This window comes from Phyllostomus hastatus, unplaced genomic scaffold (assembly GCF_019186645.2).
Source record: "Phyllostomus hastatus isolate PE091 unplaced genomic scaffold, TTU_PhHast_1.1 phas_scaffold_78, whole genome shotgun sequence".
Taxonomy (NCBI): Eukaryota; Metazoa; Chordata; class Mammalia; order Chiroptera; family Phyllostomidae; genus Phyllostomus; species Phyllostomus hastatus.
This window is the reverse complement of record NW_025334041.1, coordinates 38929600-38948217: the sequence shown is the minus strand read 5'-3', so window position 1 is coordinate 38948217 and position 18618 is coordinate 38929600. Positions and strand designations below refer to the sequence as shown.

Sequence of the window (18618 nt, the reverse complement as noted above, 5' to 3'; positions counted from 1 at the left end):
ACTTTATAAATTTTCAGTAAATTAAGTAACAAGGACATAATCTTCATTTGAGTTTTCTTATTTAATAGTATTTTAAAAAGTCACATGTTCTGGGTAAACTTTTTTCTATCATGGAAGAATGGCTAAAGTAATATGTAAAACACAATACAACAAATCAAACTGCATGTATGTGTTTGTTAGCATATATTGTTAGAAAAAGCAAAGATATAACTGTGGAACGCTTGGAGAAAAATTACTAGAACAAAGTAAAAAACAAAAGGTTACATAATAATAGAAGCAAAGTGTAGATATATCTAACATGCTCAGTTTATAATGTTCAACAATCTGTTTCAATAATAAAATCCTTCAAGACTTAACATTTGTGAGACATTAAGGAATAATGTACAAATGAAGATAGCCTCAATATTGAGGGATTGGTTTAATAAAGGTATATACACACACACAAAAATACATACACATATATATATTTAATGAAAAACTACATATTAAACACTGAGGAGCAGCTTTTCTGATTGGAATTGTTTTTTTTTTTTAAGAGTAAGTTTATAGAGACAGCAGTACATAAGAGATTCATTTACTCAGGTCTGTTACAAGTAAGCCATAATTGCAGAGAATGACTCAAGATTTTACAGATATAGTATATGCTCAATACTAATGAGACCTTCATATTTCAAAAAATATCTTTAATATTTTGTAATGATAGAGAATAACTATGAATATATTTTAACTACAGGTTTAGTGATTATATCACAAGAAATTAACTTGAAGAGTTATAATTGTGAAGATTTAATTATTTTTAAACACAAGTAGAAGAATCCCAAAGGTGCTCAACTTTTTAGTGATGACAACTGGTTTTCAGTAATATACTACTTATTAGATATTTAGGAAAAAATTAAACCCTGGTTATTAGCAATGTGCTACATTTTAAGTATTAAGGAAAAATAAATAGCTGTTTCTTTAAAAATGCTCCTTTGAAGACAGATATTTGGAAATTATATGATTATGCTATATAAAATGAAACATCATTTTTAAAGCTGTCATATCTACTCATTTAATAAACTTTAAAGAAAATATTTTATTCTCTTTATGAATCTTCCACATAAAGAACTTTAGTGGGTTTTAAAGCCTTTTGTTTAAAAATATTTAAAACCATCTCATTTTCTGATGATTGGTATCAGAAGATTAACATTTATTTGTTGAATTTCAACAATTAAGAAAAAAATTTGTTTTCTATTTTAAATTCAGAAAATAGCAAGATTGAGCAATATGATCTTTGATCCACTTCACTCATTTCTGCTATATGCTTGTGGGTTATCTTTTTTTGTTATGAAGGTCATTAAAACTAAATGTCAAAATACAAAAATCAGCTCAATCTAGAAGTTTCATTTCAATTAATCCCAATCAAAAAATTTCAGACTTAAAATTTCTAAAATATTGAAGTGCAGTCAATCTATGCTCTCTATAAAAGAGTATCATAAATCATATCTTAATGTGGTCAAATATAGCTACATTTAAATAAATACAATGATAAAGAAATCACATGTAAATAAAATGATAATTTTTATTGATTTCACTGATTTTTATTTTTGTCAATATTTTATATTATAAATAATATATCAGTAACTTAATACATACACTTAATTTGGAAATAACAAATATATACATATTGAAGTTGTAAAATAAAAAAGTATGATAGAAAATGACATAAATGATAAAAGTGCAAATTAATACAAAAAGCAGTACTTTAACAAAATATTAGGACACATTGTTTATATTTAACAAGCAATAGATAATCACTGTAAGTATCTGAGTTAAACTGTCTGGACCATGGAAAATAATTATCTGGCAGCTGTGCACTGGAGAAGGGGGAAACAGAAGGCAAGGTGACCAGTAATAGAATTACTCAAATTATTGGTGAAAGGTTATGCAGGTCATAAGTGGGATAGTGTCCTTAGGCATGGGAGCTAAGGAACAGCACTGTGATATACTAGATGTGTAGAGCAAAGAGTGTGTAAGAAGAGACCTCAGATTACTCAGACTGGAAAATCAGATACTGTGGGAATGATGGTGCCATTATAGGAAATAGAAAAGTCAGAAGCAGAAGCTGGTCCTACAGACAGTGGGCAATATTCTAACATGCTGAGTTCTAGTTTACAGTGAGGCTTTGAAGTGGGATGATTTATTGAGTATTTGAAAATGCTGGTCTGATAATTAAAAGGGCCAAGGTACACAACTGGGTTTAGGAATTGTTCATATGACTCCTCTAAGAGAAAAGGAGACAGAACTCAAAGAAAAATCTCACCTTATGGAGACTGGGAAAGTAAAAGCAATAGCCATAATCAAAGAACTCATATGAGATTATCAGAAAGAGAGAGGACAATAAAAGAAGGGTCATGAAAGCCAAGGATAGTTTCACAAAGGGAAAATGGTAAAAAGCATCGAGGTCTGAAAAATAGTTAGCTATGGGTAGGTGGTGCTACTGCTGCTGCTAGTGGTAGTGATTAGATCCAGTCATTGATGTAGAGAAAACATATCTGGGCATCTGCTTTCTCTGACTCTGATAAATTCATTTATATAACAAAAGAAGATCAAAATTTATTTAATGAGGTATGCATCATATACTAGAGGTATGTTAGTAAGCATATGTTAAAAAATGCAAACCACAATGAAAAACAACTAAACAGAGTCTGGATGGATTATCCATTCTAATGTTAACTTTAAACACTAATAAATCATTTCATTTTCCTGCAAGCCACTGTTATATCTGTGAATTAAAATTATTCAACCAGATATATTTTAAGAGCTCTTGTAATCTGAAAAATCAAAGTTCTTCTAAAAATGAGTTTATTGCTGGTGTAAATATTGGAAAAGGTAGCAGACTCTTAAAAGTTTCTACTAAAGAAGAAGAAAGTACATTTTACTGCAGATTATGTTTAGATTATGAACAACCCTACAGTATTAAACACAACAAACCTTCGAACAGAATGAACTAATTAAAATGTTACTGAATTCAGTAAAAATACTGAAAAAAAATGACGTCTTAAGCTTTTCCACATTTTTTACAATCACTGTTATATAACATTATGGCTAAACACAACTTAAAAGGCTTTTAAATGAGAAAAAAACTTGTTGACTCATTTAACCAAGTAGATAAGTGAATGGAAACTCAAAAACACACATTATTTCATTTTAAAGGAGGATACTGATTTTATGTTCATAGTGGAGAGAAAAAGAGTAACTTAAAAAGGAAACTTCATCACACTATAGAATTTGGATAAATTATTTGATAGACATAAAAGCTAGAAAAATAATTTTATATCTATGCTTTATTAAATTAGATTAAGCTCTCTAAAAAACCAGAGCTCTTCATTTTAGCAAACAACTGTTACACTTTTATGAAAACACAATTAATTGGAGGATTTTACTTATATAATTAACATTAAGCACTCTGTGTACTTAGATATAAATTAGTATATTATATACCTAAGACTGTGCAAAGTTAGGAAAAAATAACTTACTGTTTTTTCTTTCCCAGGTTCCACCTGATCAGGCTTTGCTGTGCCAACTGCCTGTGGCTGATCTTTTATTTTTTCAGTTTTCCCATCATCTTCCTCAGGCAGAGTCTGAAACATTCCAGATGCTAAGTCCTCCCTCTCCATCTGTGATGGTTTCTTTTCCTGGGTTGCCTGTGGAGCCATTCTGCCTTCAAGCATTTCTTCATTGATTTGTACTTGAGTTTTAAGTAACTCATGTTTCTGTTCCTCCTCTAGAGCTAATGTTTTTGCTCCTGGGGGAAACTTTTTTTCTTGAGGGGTTGGCATTTGGTCTTTAGGAGCTGGCTTTTTTATTTCAAGAGGTGGCTTTTTTTCTTCAGGAGGTGGCCTTTTTTCTTCAGGAGGTGGCCTTTTTTCTTCAGGAGGTGGCTTTTTGTCTTCAAGAGGTGGCCTTTTTTCTTCAAGAGGTGGCTTTTTTTCTTCAGGAGGTGGCCTTTTTTCTTCAGGAGGTGCCTTTTTTTCTTCAGAAGGTGGCCTTTTTTCTCCAAGGGGTGGCTTTTTGTCTCCAGGAGGTGGCCTTTTTTCCTCAGGAGGTGGTCTTTTTTCTTCAAGAGGTGGCTTTTTTTCTTCAGAAGGTGGCCTTTTTTCTCCAAGGGGTGGCTTTTTGTCTGTAGGAGGTGGCCTTTTTTCCTCAGGAGGTGGTCGTTTTTCTTCAGTGGTTGGCTTTTTTTCTTCAGAAAGTGGCTTTTTTTCTTCAGAGATTGCCTTTTTTTCTTGAGGGGCTAAAGCTTTGACTTTTTCTTGTTTACTCTCATCTTGTTTTTGATCGGTGGTTACCTTAGGGGACATTTTTTCAATGGAAGGTGTTTCTTTTACTTTTTCTGGAACGATTTTTTCACCTTTTGTTTTTACTTCTTGTTCCTTCTTTTTAACTTTTACTTGACCAGGTATTGCTGTTTTCTGAGGTGATTGTTCTGTAGAGACAGGTATAGGAGAGGTTTTTGGTCCTGATGGTATAGGAGGCATTTTGTCTATGTCTCCAAGCTGTCCTGATATTGCTCTCTGGGTCTGGCAATTTAAACAAAGCCATTCTTGAATCTGCAAACAAAACAGTATTGAACAGATTAATTATAATATAATGCAGTTTGTTTTGGTGCATTTACCAAGGTTAAAATTTGGCAATATCTAGTTCTTTTTTGTATATGGAGAAGGGGGATCACTGGTCTCTAAATCAATGAAAAAGTGATTTTTAAAGGAGATTGCAAAAGACTATTTGAAATAAAAAATATGAGAAATCCTTAAAGATGAATAATTCACTTTCTTCACTGTAAAAAAAGAAAACAAGTCTTTAACATTACAAATGGACCCAGATAAATACCCTTTCTTTTCTTTCTTGTGTGTGTGTATGTGAGAAAAATCTCCATTTGCTCCAAATATAACTAACTTTTTAAGCTTGGTATCTTTGAAATTAGTATATCTATCATACATTTATTCAAAAACTATTAAATTTCATAGTAATTTTCATTTAATCAAAAGGTTTTGTGTTTTGTTTTTAGGATTTAGCCTATAATCACCTATTTCCTGACTTGGGTCAAATATAGCTCTCTACTACAGCAGAATTTTACAAGGTACATTAAGAGTTTTCAAGAATCAGGCATAATTCTCTACCTGCTTTTAGATTAAAATAAAACTTGATTTTTAAAAACATTCACACTTCCCCTGGCTGGCATAGCTCAGTGGATTGAGCGCAGGCTGAGAACCAAAGCGTCACAGGTTTGATTCCCAGTCAGGGCACATGCCTGGGTTGCAGGCCACAGTCCCCAGCAACCGCACACTGATGTTTCTTTCTCTTTCTCTCTCTTTCTCTCTCTTTCTCTCTCTTTCTCTCTCTCCCTCTCCCTCTCCCTCTCCCTCTCTCTCTCTCTCTCTCTCTCTTCCCCCTTCCCTCTCTAAAAATAAAGAAATAAAATCTTTTAAAAAATATTCACACTTCCCATTCAATTGAGCAAGAAGCATTCACAGGTTCAAATAGTTTGATACCTTTATCTCCTGAGTTTTCTGAATTGCTGACTAAAACTATCCAATCTATCTCTGCTCCTCAGTGTAATTCATGGGCTACCTGTGCCGAATCATGCCCTTAGACAATCAAATTCCTGGGAATTACACCAAAACTATTTTAGCAGGATCCCTGTCTAGAAGAAGGAAGATACGCCTTTTCAATAAACTGTTGATTAATTCTGTTGCAAACTAAGGACTTAAAACTACTCTCTGATAACATGAACAAATAATCACATAAGAGATAGATTATGTTAGACTAATAAAATTCCCGTACCGATATATGTTGTGCTTTTTCTTACATTATACTTGTTATAAAGTAAAGGCTAAAAATTCAGCTTCTAATTGTTATTATTTAATGAGTCCTTATTCTGTAAAGTACGCAGTTGGAGGGTCATGTAAAACAGAAATGCATTAATATGTTGCACTGTCTTCTGTGAAGTTCAATTTCAAACTGCTTTTCACACTAGATCACTTTTCAGTTGCATAACTTAAATTACTTAGAGGCAAAAATCACTTACTGTTCTAAAATATCAGACATGTTTCATTTCTTACTATAGCTTCCAATTGCTTTAAAGACATAAAAATGTTGCTTAATAATAACTGTTGAAATCTGTAAGATATTATAATTCTTATTTACTGATCTAAAACGGACAAAATTCAATTATTTAACTTCAGTAAAATGCGGTCTATAAAACATTAGTATGTATGATAAATTAATTTGCTTTTTGTGTTTATGATCACCTAGTACCAATTCCCTTCTTAATTTGCTTCTTAAGTAGCTCTGAAGTGAATTGTGGACTTTTTATGTAATAACTTTATATAAAAGTCTTGGGAAGGAAACTATTTTGATCCCTTACAGCAAATACTAAAAGCTCCAGTCCTTGTGTGGAATTGTCCCTGTAGGAGATGCCTCCATATTACCTACAGAAAATCAATCTTAATCTGTGCTGTGGTTCTAAAAACCATTACTTGGTTGAGCCACATTTCAGAAATCTTCATTCAGAGCCTGATTTTTTTTTTAAAACAAACATGGACACAAATAGCTGAATTACTATGCAGTTTTGTTAAACTGATTCAAAAACTAAATTCAGGTATGTGTTATGCACTTCCATCCAAGGCATATTCTAATATGAATAACAAAATTTTTAGTATACCAGAAATACAGGTTTAATTACATTGGAAATTTTTGTCAATTATAAAAATGTGATTATTTTATCTGAGTTTTGGAGACAAATTATTCTTACAAAGTTTTCATTTCCTACTACTTATAGAATATGATACCATGATGGTACATGGCTCAATGGTACACAGTTAAAAGGTAAATGTGTTAAAGCAATAAACATAGTGACTATTTCAATATAGTATATTCATTATTTTCATACATTTGAAGTTTAAATAGGAGGATAAAAGGAATAATCTATTTAATCTATTATGTCAAATAAAACATCTCATCCCCACGATTTAAAAATAATGCTTGGTAAACATACAAGCAATGATAACCCACACACTACTAAGGTCTCAAGGCAAAGAGAAGGCAATAGTGCAAATCTAAGAGTAAAGGATATTATTCTTAGAGTTTCGATGGCTAGTTCAAATTCATGTTTTGCTTAAAATCTGTAGTATATTCAGTTAAACCTAATATACTTAATCATTTCTATTTTGTAATAGTTTTAAAGTGATGTTGCTTTACTTGCTTGGTTGCATGACTGAATTGCATTCTGAGAAAGATTACAAGGCAAAGGCCTAATTCTTATGACTTTGCACTTTGTCACCAAAATTAATTTGGAAACTGATGTTACCATTATGTCAAATAATTATGACAGCATAATTCACTTATGCACCCATTCTGTATATCTATATTCTATTTATATCTATGGAGTACATATATCATTTTAAAAGTATGTCTGTAAGTTTTATTCCACCAAGGAACTCACATAACATAGAAGAAATATGATGTGGGTAAAAAGCAGCTTAATATACATTAAAAAAATAAGGAAAATGAAAAGGATGTGATGGATATAACAGGACTGTCTGATGAATTAATTTAGAACATAAGAAATTTCATAAATTCCTGGCTGGCGTAGCTCAGTGAATTGAGCGAGGGCTGCAAAACAAAGCATCGCAGGTTTGATTCCCAGTCAGGGCACATGCCTGGGTTGCAGGCCACAGCCCCCAGCAACAGCACATTGATGTTCTCTCTCTCTCTCTTTCTCTCTCCCTTCCCTCTCTAAAAATAAATAAATAAAATCTAAAAAAAAAGAAATTTCATAAATTGTAAGTCCCAAAGGGGTATTTTTTCACCAATTAGAAATGCTGAATGGGTTGTCTCATCTATGTGTCTCTTCCTTCTGCAGCCCTAGAACCAAAATCAGGATGCCAACACATTCAGTAGAAAATGTTATAATGTCAGTAAGAAATTGAAAGGGGGGAGACTATAGTCACACCAAAAATTGGGTATTTCTCTAAACATGTACATTTAAATTTTGCTTATTAAGAGAGAGGGTAGATAAAGACAGAGGCTAAAGTAAAATCAAAAGTAGAAATGAGAAAAACACCATGAATCAACATGAGTAAAAATAAAATTTCATTTTGGACCATATAGTCACTGTCATTATCATATCATCATTAAACACAAATACAATGACTACAATTATCTGCTTTACAAAAGTAATTTGGGAAATGCTGTATAAATACATAAGACAATGTAAAAATCTGTGCTTCACAATTTTGCATTTTTAACCAAAAGTAATCCCAAAGATTTGTACCAAGGTAGTCAGGAATTTAATTAGAAAAGTATTATAAATAGTAGGTCCAAAAAATGTTATCTGCACGTCTAGTTACTTAATAGCCACAAGATTAAATACTCATGTTACTAGTCCAGTTGTAATCTGAAGATAAATTTATCAAGATTCCTTAAATTATATAAGAATTAAATGCATAATGTATCATTGCCATATGACTTTAACTAGCTGAAAAGATTTTATCAGAGATAGCATTAACCTCTTATGTAACAGTTGCAATTGTTAAATACACCACTATTTTGTATTTTGCCTTATAGTTAAATATCAAATAAGTTACGGTTTCCTCTTTGAAATATTATAAAAGACAGTGATACAATAAAAAGAATACATATTATAGATAATATAAGGTATTATGTATAATTTATATATAGTGAGTGCATTTTTATTATATTGCTTAATACATAAAATTACAAAATACAAATGCTTATATAGGCTTTTTAACATACTAGTAATCATTACGTATGCTCTTAGACCATTTCCATTTGTTTTTGTGTCTTTAATATTTTATTTTCAGTATACTCATAGTAACTTATCTCCTAATAGTATAAAACATAATAAAATGTATATTTCACCTATATTATTAAATGTATTAAATAAACTCAGAACACTCTATATTACACTACACATTTTTATTCAGTGTTTTGATATTAATAAAGAAGTAACTCCACTTTGATCATAATACCCTAGAACATACTCGTTTGTCAGCTAGTACATGTTAGCAAAATACATTTACTTTAACATCAAATGATGAGGGCTTGTTCAAAACAAAATAACGCTCCAAAAATCCATTAATCTTAAGAGATGAGTGGGAAATGAAGGCAATAAAAACCCAGAAAAAGGATGCTGCTGTGCTACTCAGCATTTTTCCATCAATAAGCAATTTGCTTTATAAAACATTTCAGCTGTAACTATAGCAACAATGCCATTAAGGAAAATCTCAGAACTTCTGGCCTGCCTCTTTATTTTCCCAAGTATCTTTTCAGAAGAAGGATAATAAGACCTGCAGCAGGTTGAAAGTTTGCCATTAGACTTAAAATTAGGGAAGTGATGGCTGCAAAACTTACCCTAGCATGCGTATTTGTACCTAAAAAATTTAATAACATTTTAACATGAAATTTCACTAAAGACAAACTGAACTGATTTGGAAGTTTATGTAATTTCCATCAGCAGAGGTATTCAAGCAGAGACTTGGTGGTCCCTGCTCAGAAGTCTGTAAGGGAATAATACCATTGAGTTAGCTATTTATTATAAAGCTTTTGAGTCAACAATCAAATTTTTACACAGATTTTTGTTTTTCTGTTTATTTGCTTATAATTCAGAATGTTACTTTTAAGCTGAGAAATAATTACACTGACAATCTTTTTTAGAAATCATTATTCAACTTATTTGACTCGTCCAAAAATTGGGGAGCAGTGTTACCCACAACTTGTTACTTGTATCAGTGTCACCTAGAGTCTTGGTGTTAGGGTATTTTCTTTATTGCAGACCCACAGACTCTTACAATTCAATTTGCACCCTGAAAATCATCTTGTTTGCTTATGCAATATCTAAAGTGTTTCCTTTTGTCGTCTGTGAAAAGAAAAAGGATTGAATTCACAGTTGATGCACTTTTTTCAGATTACACAATCAGTTGTTCAGACTACACAATCATGTATTAGAAATCTGTGATCAGTCATAAGACTGCACTTTGCAAATGTATACAATAACATATTAGTGATACTGCTATTCTTACTCTGTGCCTCTTTAAAATGAATGGGATATGTATCAGGTCCTTTGCTTATTATGCTCTTTTTGACTAGAATATAGAGCTTCCTTAGTATTTTTGTACCTTATACAATCACTGAAACAAAATTAACTCATATCCAAAATACATAATTGAATAATTGGGATTCATCCTCATTCAATTCATATGTAGTTATAACAATTATATCAGAATGTATTAGGGTACAGTTATTCATATGAAAACTACAATAAAAAGGCATTTTAAATATTAATTTTCAAGGAACTACTAAAGGTGAAGGGTAGGAATTGTAACAGTGGGGATGTAATCCACCCCACCTTTTGACATTGTGTCTGTAAGTGCTGACTCTGACTAACATGTAGCTATAGATGAAGAGCATGTTTGTTTAAGAATCCTAGGAACTAACTTCAAAAGATACAGACTCCAACCTCCAGGCATCCCAGCTCCGGAAGATGTGCTGACCTTCATCCATAAAACCAGAATGACAAAAACCAGGATGACACACACCAGGGCATCACTTGACCAATATTGAGGGTCTTATCAGAATGGACTGTGCTGGTCTGCATGCAGAGAACCTTTCATGCCCCTCCCTTTGATCTCTTTGTTCTGCTTCCCCACTCCCTCCTTATAAAAAACGTCTGCCTGCACTGAGATGCTAAGATGGGCTTTGAAACAGAGTCCCCCATCCTCTCAGATGACTGGTACTTGAATAAACCTCTTTCCTTTCATGAGCACCTATCTCCAAAGTACTGGCTTTTGAAGCAGTAGGCAACTGAACCTGCATTTGGTTGTAGAATCAATAAAAAAAAATCTGATAAAATATTGGATAGTGTTAGCAGCTTATACTGAGGTTATCACTCCTAGGTCTAAGTTTATCAGCAGTTTTGTCCCTATTCATCTGTTACGTGTATGAGTATTTCTGTAAGATCCTCACACCCTTACCTATCCACGTGAAGTCTCTCTTTCATTTAGTTGAATCTTTAAATGTAAATTTCTATATAATGTAAACTACACTAACAGAATTTTCCATAATAAAAACATGCTAACTGAAATCATGTATATTACACCAAGGTTTAAAGCTGTATTGGGATTAGAATGGCATCCTCCTAGTTCACACTCTTTTTCAGTCCATTCTTCTTTGACTAAATCAGTATAATTTTTCTAGCCACTTTCTTATCACAGTTCATATGTATTTTCCTAAACAAAAAAAGTAATCTTAGAGTGTTTGATGTTTTAATTACATCATATAAATAACTTTTAAATACACACGATTTAATTCAAATACCTCTAAATTATTGTGTTAACACAACCTTATCAGAATTTGAAGAAAATCAGAGGCTTTGTTTCTTTTTAGAAATATATATATACAAATAAATATACATTTATATTTATGCAAAAATATATATTGATTTGCATGGATAACTAAATAGGGTTATTTCCATAATATATTTCTTCCTTTTCTCTCTCTCTCTCTCCCCCACCCTCTCTAAATAGCAGGTAGCAAAAGAGACTCAGGTCCTACAGTGACTAAGTAATCTACTTAATTTGGGCTCAATCAGAAAGAAGCAATAGGATAACTGAAAACCCACCAGTAAGTATAAAGGATAACTTCTACTCTAAGGAGAAAGCTATTTTGCACTAGTAACCAATGATGCACTAAACTTATGGTTCATCACACATACTTGATGTGTTGACTTTAGCTAACTTGGCTCTAGCAAAATCACAAGGTTCATGGGGAAGGCTTATTTGTGGATTCATGGTATTTCTATTTGTGATTAATTCAAGTATACTACATTTTAGACTGATATTTATATGTTGTAAATCTAGCATAAAAATATATAATTTATGTTATATGAATATCAAATTCAATTTTTATATAATCAGTTCTAGTGAGTTTTCTCTTATGTAGTTAATTAATTATATTCCTGTTACAAGAGGTATGTATTGATTTTGCATGTGTTAATAATTACATCAAAGCTGAAAAAATCTTTTAAGTCTAATATAGTCACTAGTTAGTACTACAGGTAATGTGTGAATTTTAAAACAAGATTTATTTTGAAAATTTTAATGCACTTTATCACAGAGAGATTTTATATCTGTCAAGATTACAAAGCTATAGGAATTTGAAAGATATTTAAGGCATGCTGAATAAAATTTATAAAACATTTTATAGGATAAATAAAATAAATAAATGAAATCATAACCCTAATAAGTCTAGTTATCATTTTTTCACTTTACATAGTTACAAACTTTTTTTCTGGAAATGAGAACATTTAAGATCTCTTTAGCAACTTTAAAATATGTAATATATTATTAACTACAGTCACCAAGCTGTAAGAAGTGGCATGGTAGAATCTGCCATCTTTGAAAGAATCTGATGAAAAAAATGTCACCTGAAAAAATCAACACTGATTTTGATTGTGCACAGTGCACTTGGGTGAAAAATGTAACTATAACACAGAATGGCCATTTTTAAAAGATAGCTGATTTCCATTTAGTATATAACTTCCTCCCTAGGCTACTTCCATTTGAAGAGAATAAGTTGTCCCTAAAGGAATGACACTGCACTGCAGAGGTTACAAGCTCCCATGATGACTAAGGTGGCAACAGAAGACCGAATGAGGAAACTGGCATTGCCATGAAAAGCTGTTCTAATTTATAAGGAACCTAGTGATTCAAAAGTAGAAGAGGAATGGCTTCTGGGAGCCAGTGAATAAGCTTATTTCATTTAATTCTCATAGCAATCCTAGAAGAGTATTCTATACTTGTGTTTCTTACACAGAGGAAATTAAAAATATATGCTCCTCAATAGCTAAAGCTATTAAGTGGCAGATCGCAAAGATGAGACCATAAATTTAGACCTTAAAGATATGAACAGCATTAAACCAGACTTAGAGGTGGTATTTTAGAGAAATGACATACAAAATATGAAAGCAAAGGGTGAATTCTTGGAAAACAGCTCAATTTTGACAAGAACAAAAACCAGAAAAGCATACTAAACAGGAGCATTCTTGAAATTGGGAGGAAAACCAGTAGTTATTGGTAAATTCAGAGAAAAAATATGAGAATTTCAAGAAAGCGACAGGCAACACTGCCAAATATTGCACTAAAGTTAAATAACACATATCTCAAAAAGGTTGGCAGATATGTCTCTTTTTTAGAATTGAACTAAGTACTCTATTTATATACTTCCTTCTCAATTATTTCATTGTTTCTCTCATCTTTGCAATAATTGTACTTTCTCTCAAGTGACCTGCCTAGCAGACTATAAAGAATTTTCTACTTGTGATAAATAGGTACACATACCTAAAAATTACTTATGATGTATATTACATTACTTCATCTTTACGTGATAAGTATAATCTTTAAACACATTAAGAAGAAACTCTAGAATTAAATTCACGTTCCATGTTAGAATATTGCTTCAAACAACGATCAGTTTTAAAGTAGAAATTTATTTGCAGGTGCCATTTTTAATCAAATCATTAGATTTTCGTGAACACAGTTACTGTAGAATGAGGGTCAATATTTTTTTTCCTTTCTTCTTTCCCAGTTTTTAAAATGGAAAAAAACTGATTAAGATGTAACTAAACTAGGACAATGTTCTGTATGCTTTTTATGTTAATGCATATATTAAAACTACTGTAAAAACCTTTATTCCTAGAGAAGCTGAGATGCCACACTATTTAATTCATTCTATTAATTATCATTCCACATGTTTCACCAGACATTGTTTGGGTTCTGTTAATACAAAGATTAAACACATACTTGTTTATTATGAGTCCAAGGTATAGCAGGAAAGAAGACATAAAGTGTGACTATCCTTATAATTAGTCAGCAGAAAGTGCTCTGGTAGCACAATTAAGACACAACTCATGTAGAGGAGGTGACAATGAGAGTCAGGGAAGGTTTTTTAGAGGAAGTGACAACTGAGTTGAAACAGGAAGAACCAGTGTTAGTTAGCCAGACAGAGAAGAGCATGCTAGGCTGGGCGACAAGTTTGACAGTGCATTTATTATGACCAGAAGGAAAATGGGTATGACAGAAGAGTACTGAACAAGTACTGATTTCCCATTTCTCCACTTTCATAAATCATCTTATACCCATATTATATGTGTCCTAGAATATATCCTTTACTTTAAGGACCAAACAAAAAAAATATTTTGCCTTTCAGGTATTAAAGCTTTATTCATTTTTAATTTTTTAAAGATTGTATTTATTTATGTTTAGACAGAGGAAAAGGGAGGGAGAAAGAGAGGGAGAGAAACATCAATGTGTGGTTACCTGTTGTGTGCCCCCTACTGGGAACCTGGCCCACAACTCAGGCGTGCACCCTGACCAAACCAAAGGGGCACCCTGATCAAACTGGTGCCCCTTTGGTTTGCAGGCTGGTACTCAATCCACTGAGTCACACCAGCCAGGGATAACACGTTATTAATTTTTATAAGAAAAGCAAAAACATAAATTTGATATTTAGCTTTAATGACTACAGTATTATTAAAGTAGGCTAGCTATTTACCACTGAGATACATATTAATAATAGTAATGCCAGTCAATAGATAGCTTCCCTATAAATTAGGAAATGCAACATTTTGGTTACACTTTAATACAGTATTATATTACTGATAACTCTCATACAATCCATGTATTTAAAATGGAATTTCAGGATATTTAGTTTTTGCATTGTTACTAGGTTAGAATCCACAATCTCTATACTTTCATGCTGCCATTTGTCAGTGACACATAGGAAAATGCTAAATAAAAATTTTAAATAAAATAAAAAAGTTGAGATATATTATTATATAGAAGGCTTTTAAAACATAATATTTGTGTATCTTCATTTTCACCCTGTAAAAATCAGACCATCATATTCATACCTATTCTTTTGAATGCACTGATTTATTGTAGAAAATAGTGAAGTAAAAATTACTTGCTAATAATACTCTGTAAATTTAAGGTATTTTAAAATTACTTTTACTAATATTTTTAACACATGTTCTTTAACGGAGTTATCCGTATTTATTCTTTATTCACATCAGGCTAAGAAAATTTCCTGACTTTTATAACAAAACATTAGATGCTAATCATAAAGTATTTTTATACTTTTGATATTCAAGCACAGTTGTCTCCATTTTCACCCCACCACACCCGCATCCCCTGCCCTATGCATCCCTGCCTTCACCCTTGAACCTACCCCCTTTGGCTTTGTCCATGCGTCCTTTATACATGTTCCTTGATGGCCCTTCCCCAATTTTCCCCCATTATCCCTCTCCCTCTTCCCCTCTATACCCTTTATACTCTTTTTATATTGTTGGGTTTTAAGACAGCCCCAAACCTAGTCTTTTATTTTTTGGTTTATCATATATCTATAATGTAACTAGCACTCACAGAATCTATTAAAATTTTTAAAATTACATGATTTTTAAAACATCTCAATATAATCTATCTGGCTTTATACAGCTAGATATATTTCAAAACAGCAATATTCCAGTTCATATTTAGCTTATTAAAATGTTTACTTTACATTCTATTTGATTTTACTTCATTGTTTAGGAATAAGTAATACAAGAAAAGGAATGCTACACATGTTAACAGTTTGCTAAATAATATATAAATAGTACAAGTGCTAAATAACTAACAACTATATTTTAGTGCATTTCCCAAAAATTTTAAGTATATATTTTTATATGTATGTATTGTACAGATTTATAAAGTTAATGAAATATTTCATTGCACTACAGGTGTGAATTGAATTAGTACTTGGGCAAAAGAACAAAATAAAGGAAATGGTATTGCTAAAGAGTTAATCCTCATTTCAGAAGAGGGATTTTTCCAAACGCACTTGGGTTATACATTCTTTTAATATTTGCATAAAAGTCAAGGTCATCTCACCACATTAGTTGTTAAAACAACTTAAATGTTGTTATCCCAGCCTGAACAGGAATACCTTTCAACATGAATATATTTTGGCAGTTGGTAGGAAAATAAATTAGAATTAAAAAGTTGACCCTATGAGCATAACTATATTCAGAGTCATTTATCATTCTAAGGAAAGAAGACCACTGAAACTAAGGCACAAAGTTCTAAGGGTTTAGGGCCACACTAGGTAGCTAGTAGAGTAGATTTACCAATGTTAAGAATTCAGGCAAATAGAAATAAGAAAAGAGTTCTTTGAAGTAATAATTACCTTTTTATGAAAACGGGGCCATGCAGTGATTATATTGAGAGGAAGATGCAACATCTTCAAATGTTTTATGATTTAGGCAGGGGAAGATCCCCTAGTTCCTGAATCTGACAGTCCTATGTCTCTTGAGCCAGTAACAAGTTTTCGTATCAATACAGTTTTCAAAAGTGTACAGAATAATGCCATGAAGCAGTTAACATACCAATAAGTATATATAGGTGTTAGACAAAAAGGAGATTTAGGCTGTAATAAAGAACAAAAGCCATGTATCTGAGCAACAAGGACTGCAATCTGGGCGGCACAGATTCAGATAATTAAATTTTTCTCTGAAGAGCACAAAAGAAGGCAGGGTTTTACAAAGGCAAAATCTGAAAATGTGGTTTCTATTTAGATCCTCCATGCAAATAAAGCATTCAGACTAGGTTAAACAAGGATTGATTAGGTCAATGTGCAAATAAAGAATGTTGGTTGTTGATACAGATTGCGTCCTTTTAAGGTGCAGTTTGCAAATGGTACGAGGGAGAAAGCAAAGTCTAGGGGGTGGTCTTGTGGTGAGCTTAAAAGTTCAAAAGTTCATGAGTGGGGTGTGCATAAGGCAAGCTTCTTTATGGCTTCCTGGATCCATTTTAGTTGCCTTAACATAAATGACTCTGTCTTTGTAATTTTTGTTCAGTAGCTAGAGGCCTGAAGCAATTGCTTCATGAAACTAATTTAAGCAAGTGATGGCACAGAGAACATTTTTAAATTGCTCCCCCTGGAAAGGGAGACAGGAAGTTGTTACATGGCAATATGATAATGGTGCAGTGCGGTTAATTAGTATTTTGTTTTGACAGTGAACTGTGTTTCCTTTGAATAAGGCTAAAATATACTACAAATAACTTAAAAATCACTGTATACTGTGTAATCCTGCAGTGGTTAGAATTTGGACATATCTTTTATTCCAGTGTATATCTTTGAAAAATCACTTTAAAACCTCCCAATAGAAATTTTATCTGAAAGTATTAAATTATACTAGCATTGATGTATTTATGACAAAAAACTTACAGGGTTGCTGATAACCAGTAAAAAGAATGGTGGTCCCAAATAATGTGAATAAATTACTAGTCAATTTATAAAAATAAAAATAACTTCTATACTTATACCATCAAATCAGGTTTTAAAAGTACATCAATGATCATAAATATAAAATTTCCCAAATAACAAATGTGTACCTTTTATTATTTTTTATCAAAGATGTTGATTAAAGGATAAGAATAAAAAAGAACATTAAGTTTTAATAATGTACGTTATAAAATTTTTTGAATTAAGGTGAAACAATTATTACAGCCAATTCATGATATTAAATTTTAAATTGATGCTGTTAACTTTTATGTTTCATGACACAATTTGAGATTATAACATAAAATAAGTTTGAAGATGTAAAGTATATTATAATGTACTGTATATAAAATTAATGTATAAAGTAGCATTCCAATGGTATGGTAACAAGGCATATATGTGATAAAGATAAATAGATAGATAGATAGATAGAATGATACACAGTTACCTGAAGAAAAATACCACATCTAATACACATTTTATTCCCAATGGTTGGCAAGAGTTCTTAGGACATTATTGTTATAATTATTTCCTGTGAATAGCAATTTGTTCATAAGTGCTTATTAAATAATTAAAAGAAACAAATAAATACTACTTTTTGCAGAACTTGGGAAAATATTACTTCTGGTCTACTAGCAAGTGTTAGCTGACTTTAAAATTAGTAAGCAAAAAATAAATGAATATCAATTATGAAAAACTCATGAATATCAATTTGAAATAACTCATCATGCTTCATTTGGTTGTTTGCTTTATGGTTATAGATATATATGGCTTTGATGGTGATTTCATTTGCCTGTTACACCATATAAGTTTCTCTAATAATTTTTCCTAGTTTATGTCACATAAGTAATTATATCAGTGATTAATGATGTTTTTCAGAGTATAATCACATTTAGATTATATCTGGGGAGACTGCATATTTAATCCATAATAATACCAATCATGCAACAGCTATTACATTATACAAAATAAAGTCTTTCTTAAAAACATGAGAGCAAACTCTTTCCTATTTGTTATAGTTATGAATTAGAAACAACAATCTCTAATGTACAAATAACAAATTTCACTAGATTACTTATTTGTAAAGAAACTCAAATTCTATTTTGAACTTCATTCATTAAATAAGTAAAAACGTAATCATAGTTGATTTGGAATTCCCTTAAGATAGTAACACTGTCTACCAGATCGAGTAGGTTCATAAAGAGTCAAGGCATTAAGTGGTAATTAATTACCTGAATTATA

The 18618-nt window shown here is 31.6% G+C and overlaps 1 protein-coding gene across 5 annotated transcripts in view; it reads right to left on the bottom strand.

Moving 5' to 3' along the window:
- PCLO (piccolo presynaptic cytomatrix protein) overlaps positions 1 to 18618 on the bottom strand; it is a 354626-nt gene that overhangs the window by 199306 nt on the left and 136702 nt on the right. For all 5 annotated transcript variants that reach the window (XM_045827052.1, XM_045827055.1, XM_045827056.1 and 2 more), the window contains exon 4: positions 3519 to 4592. In XM_045827052.1, coding sequence (XP_045683008.1) covers positions 3519 to 4592 — 1074 coding nt within the window. The remainder of the gene's footprint in view (positions 1 to 3518; positions 4593 to 18618) is intronic.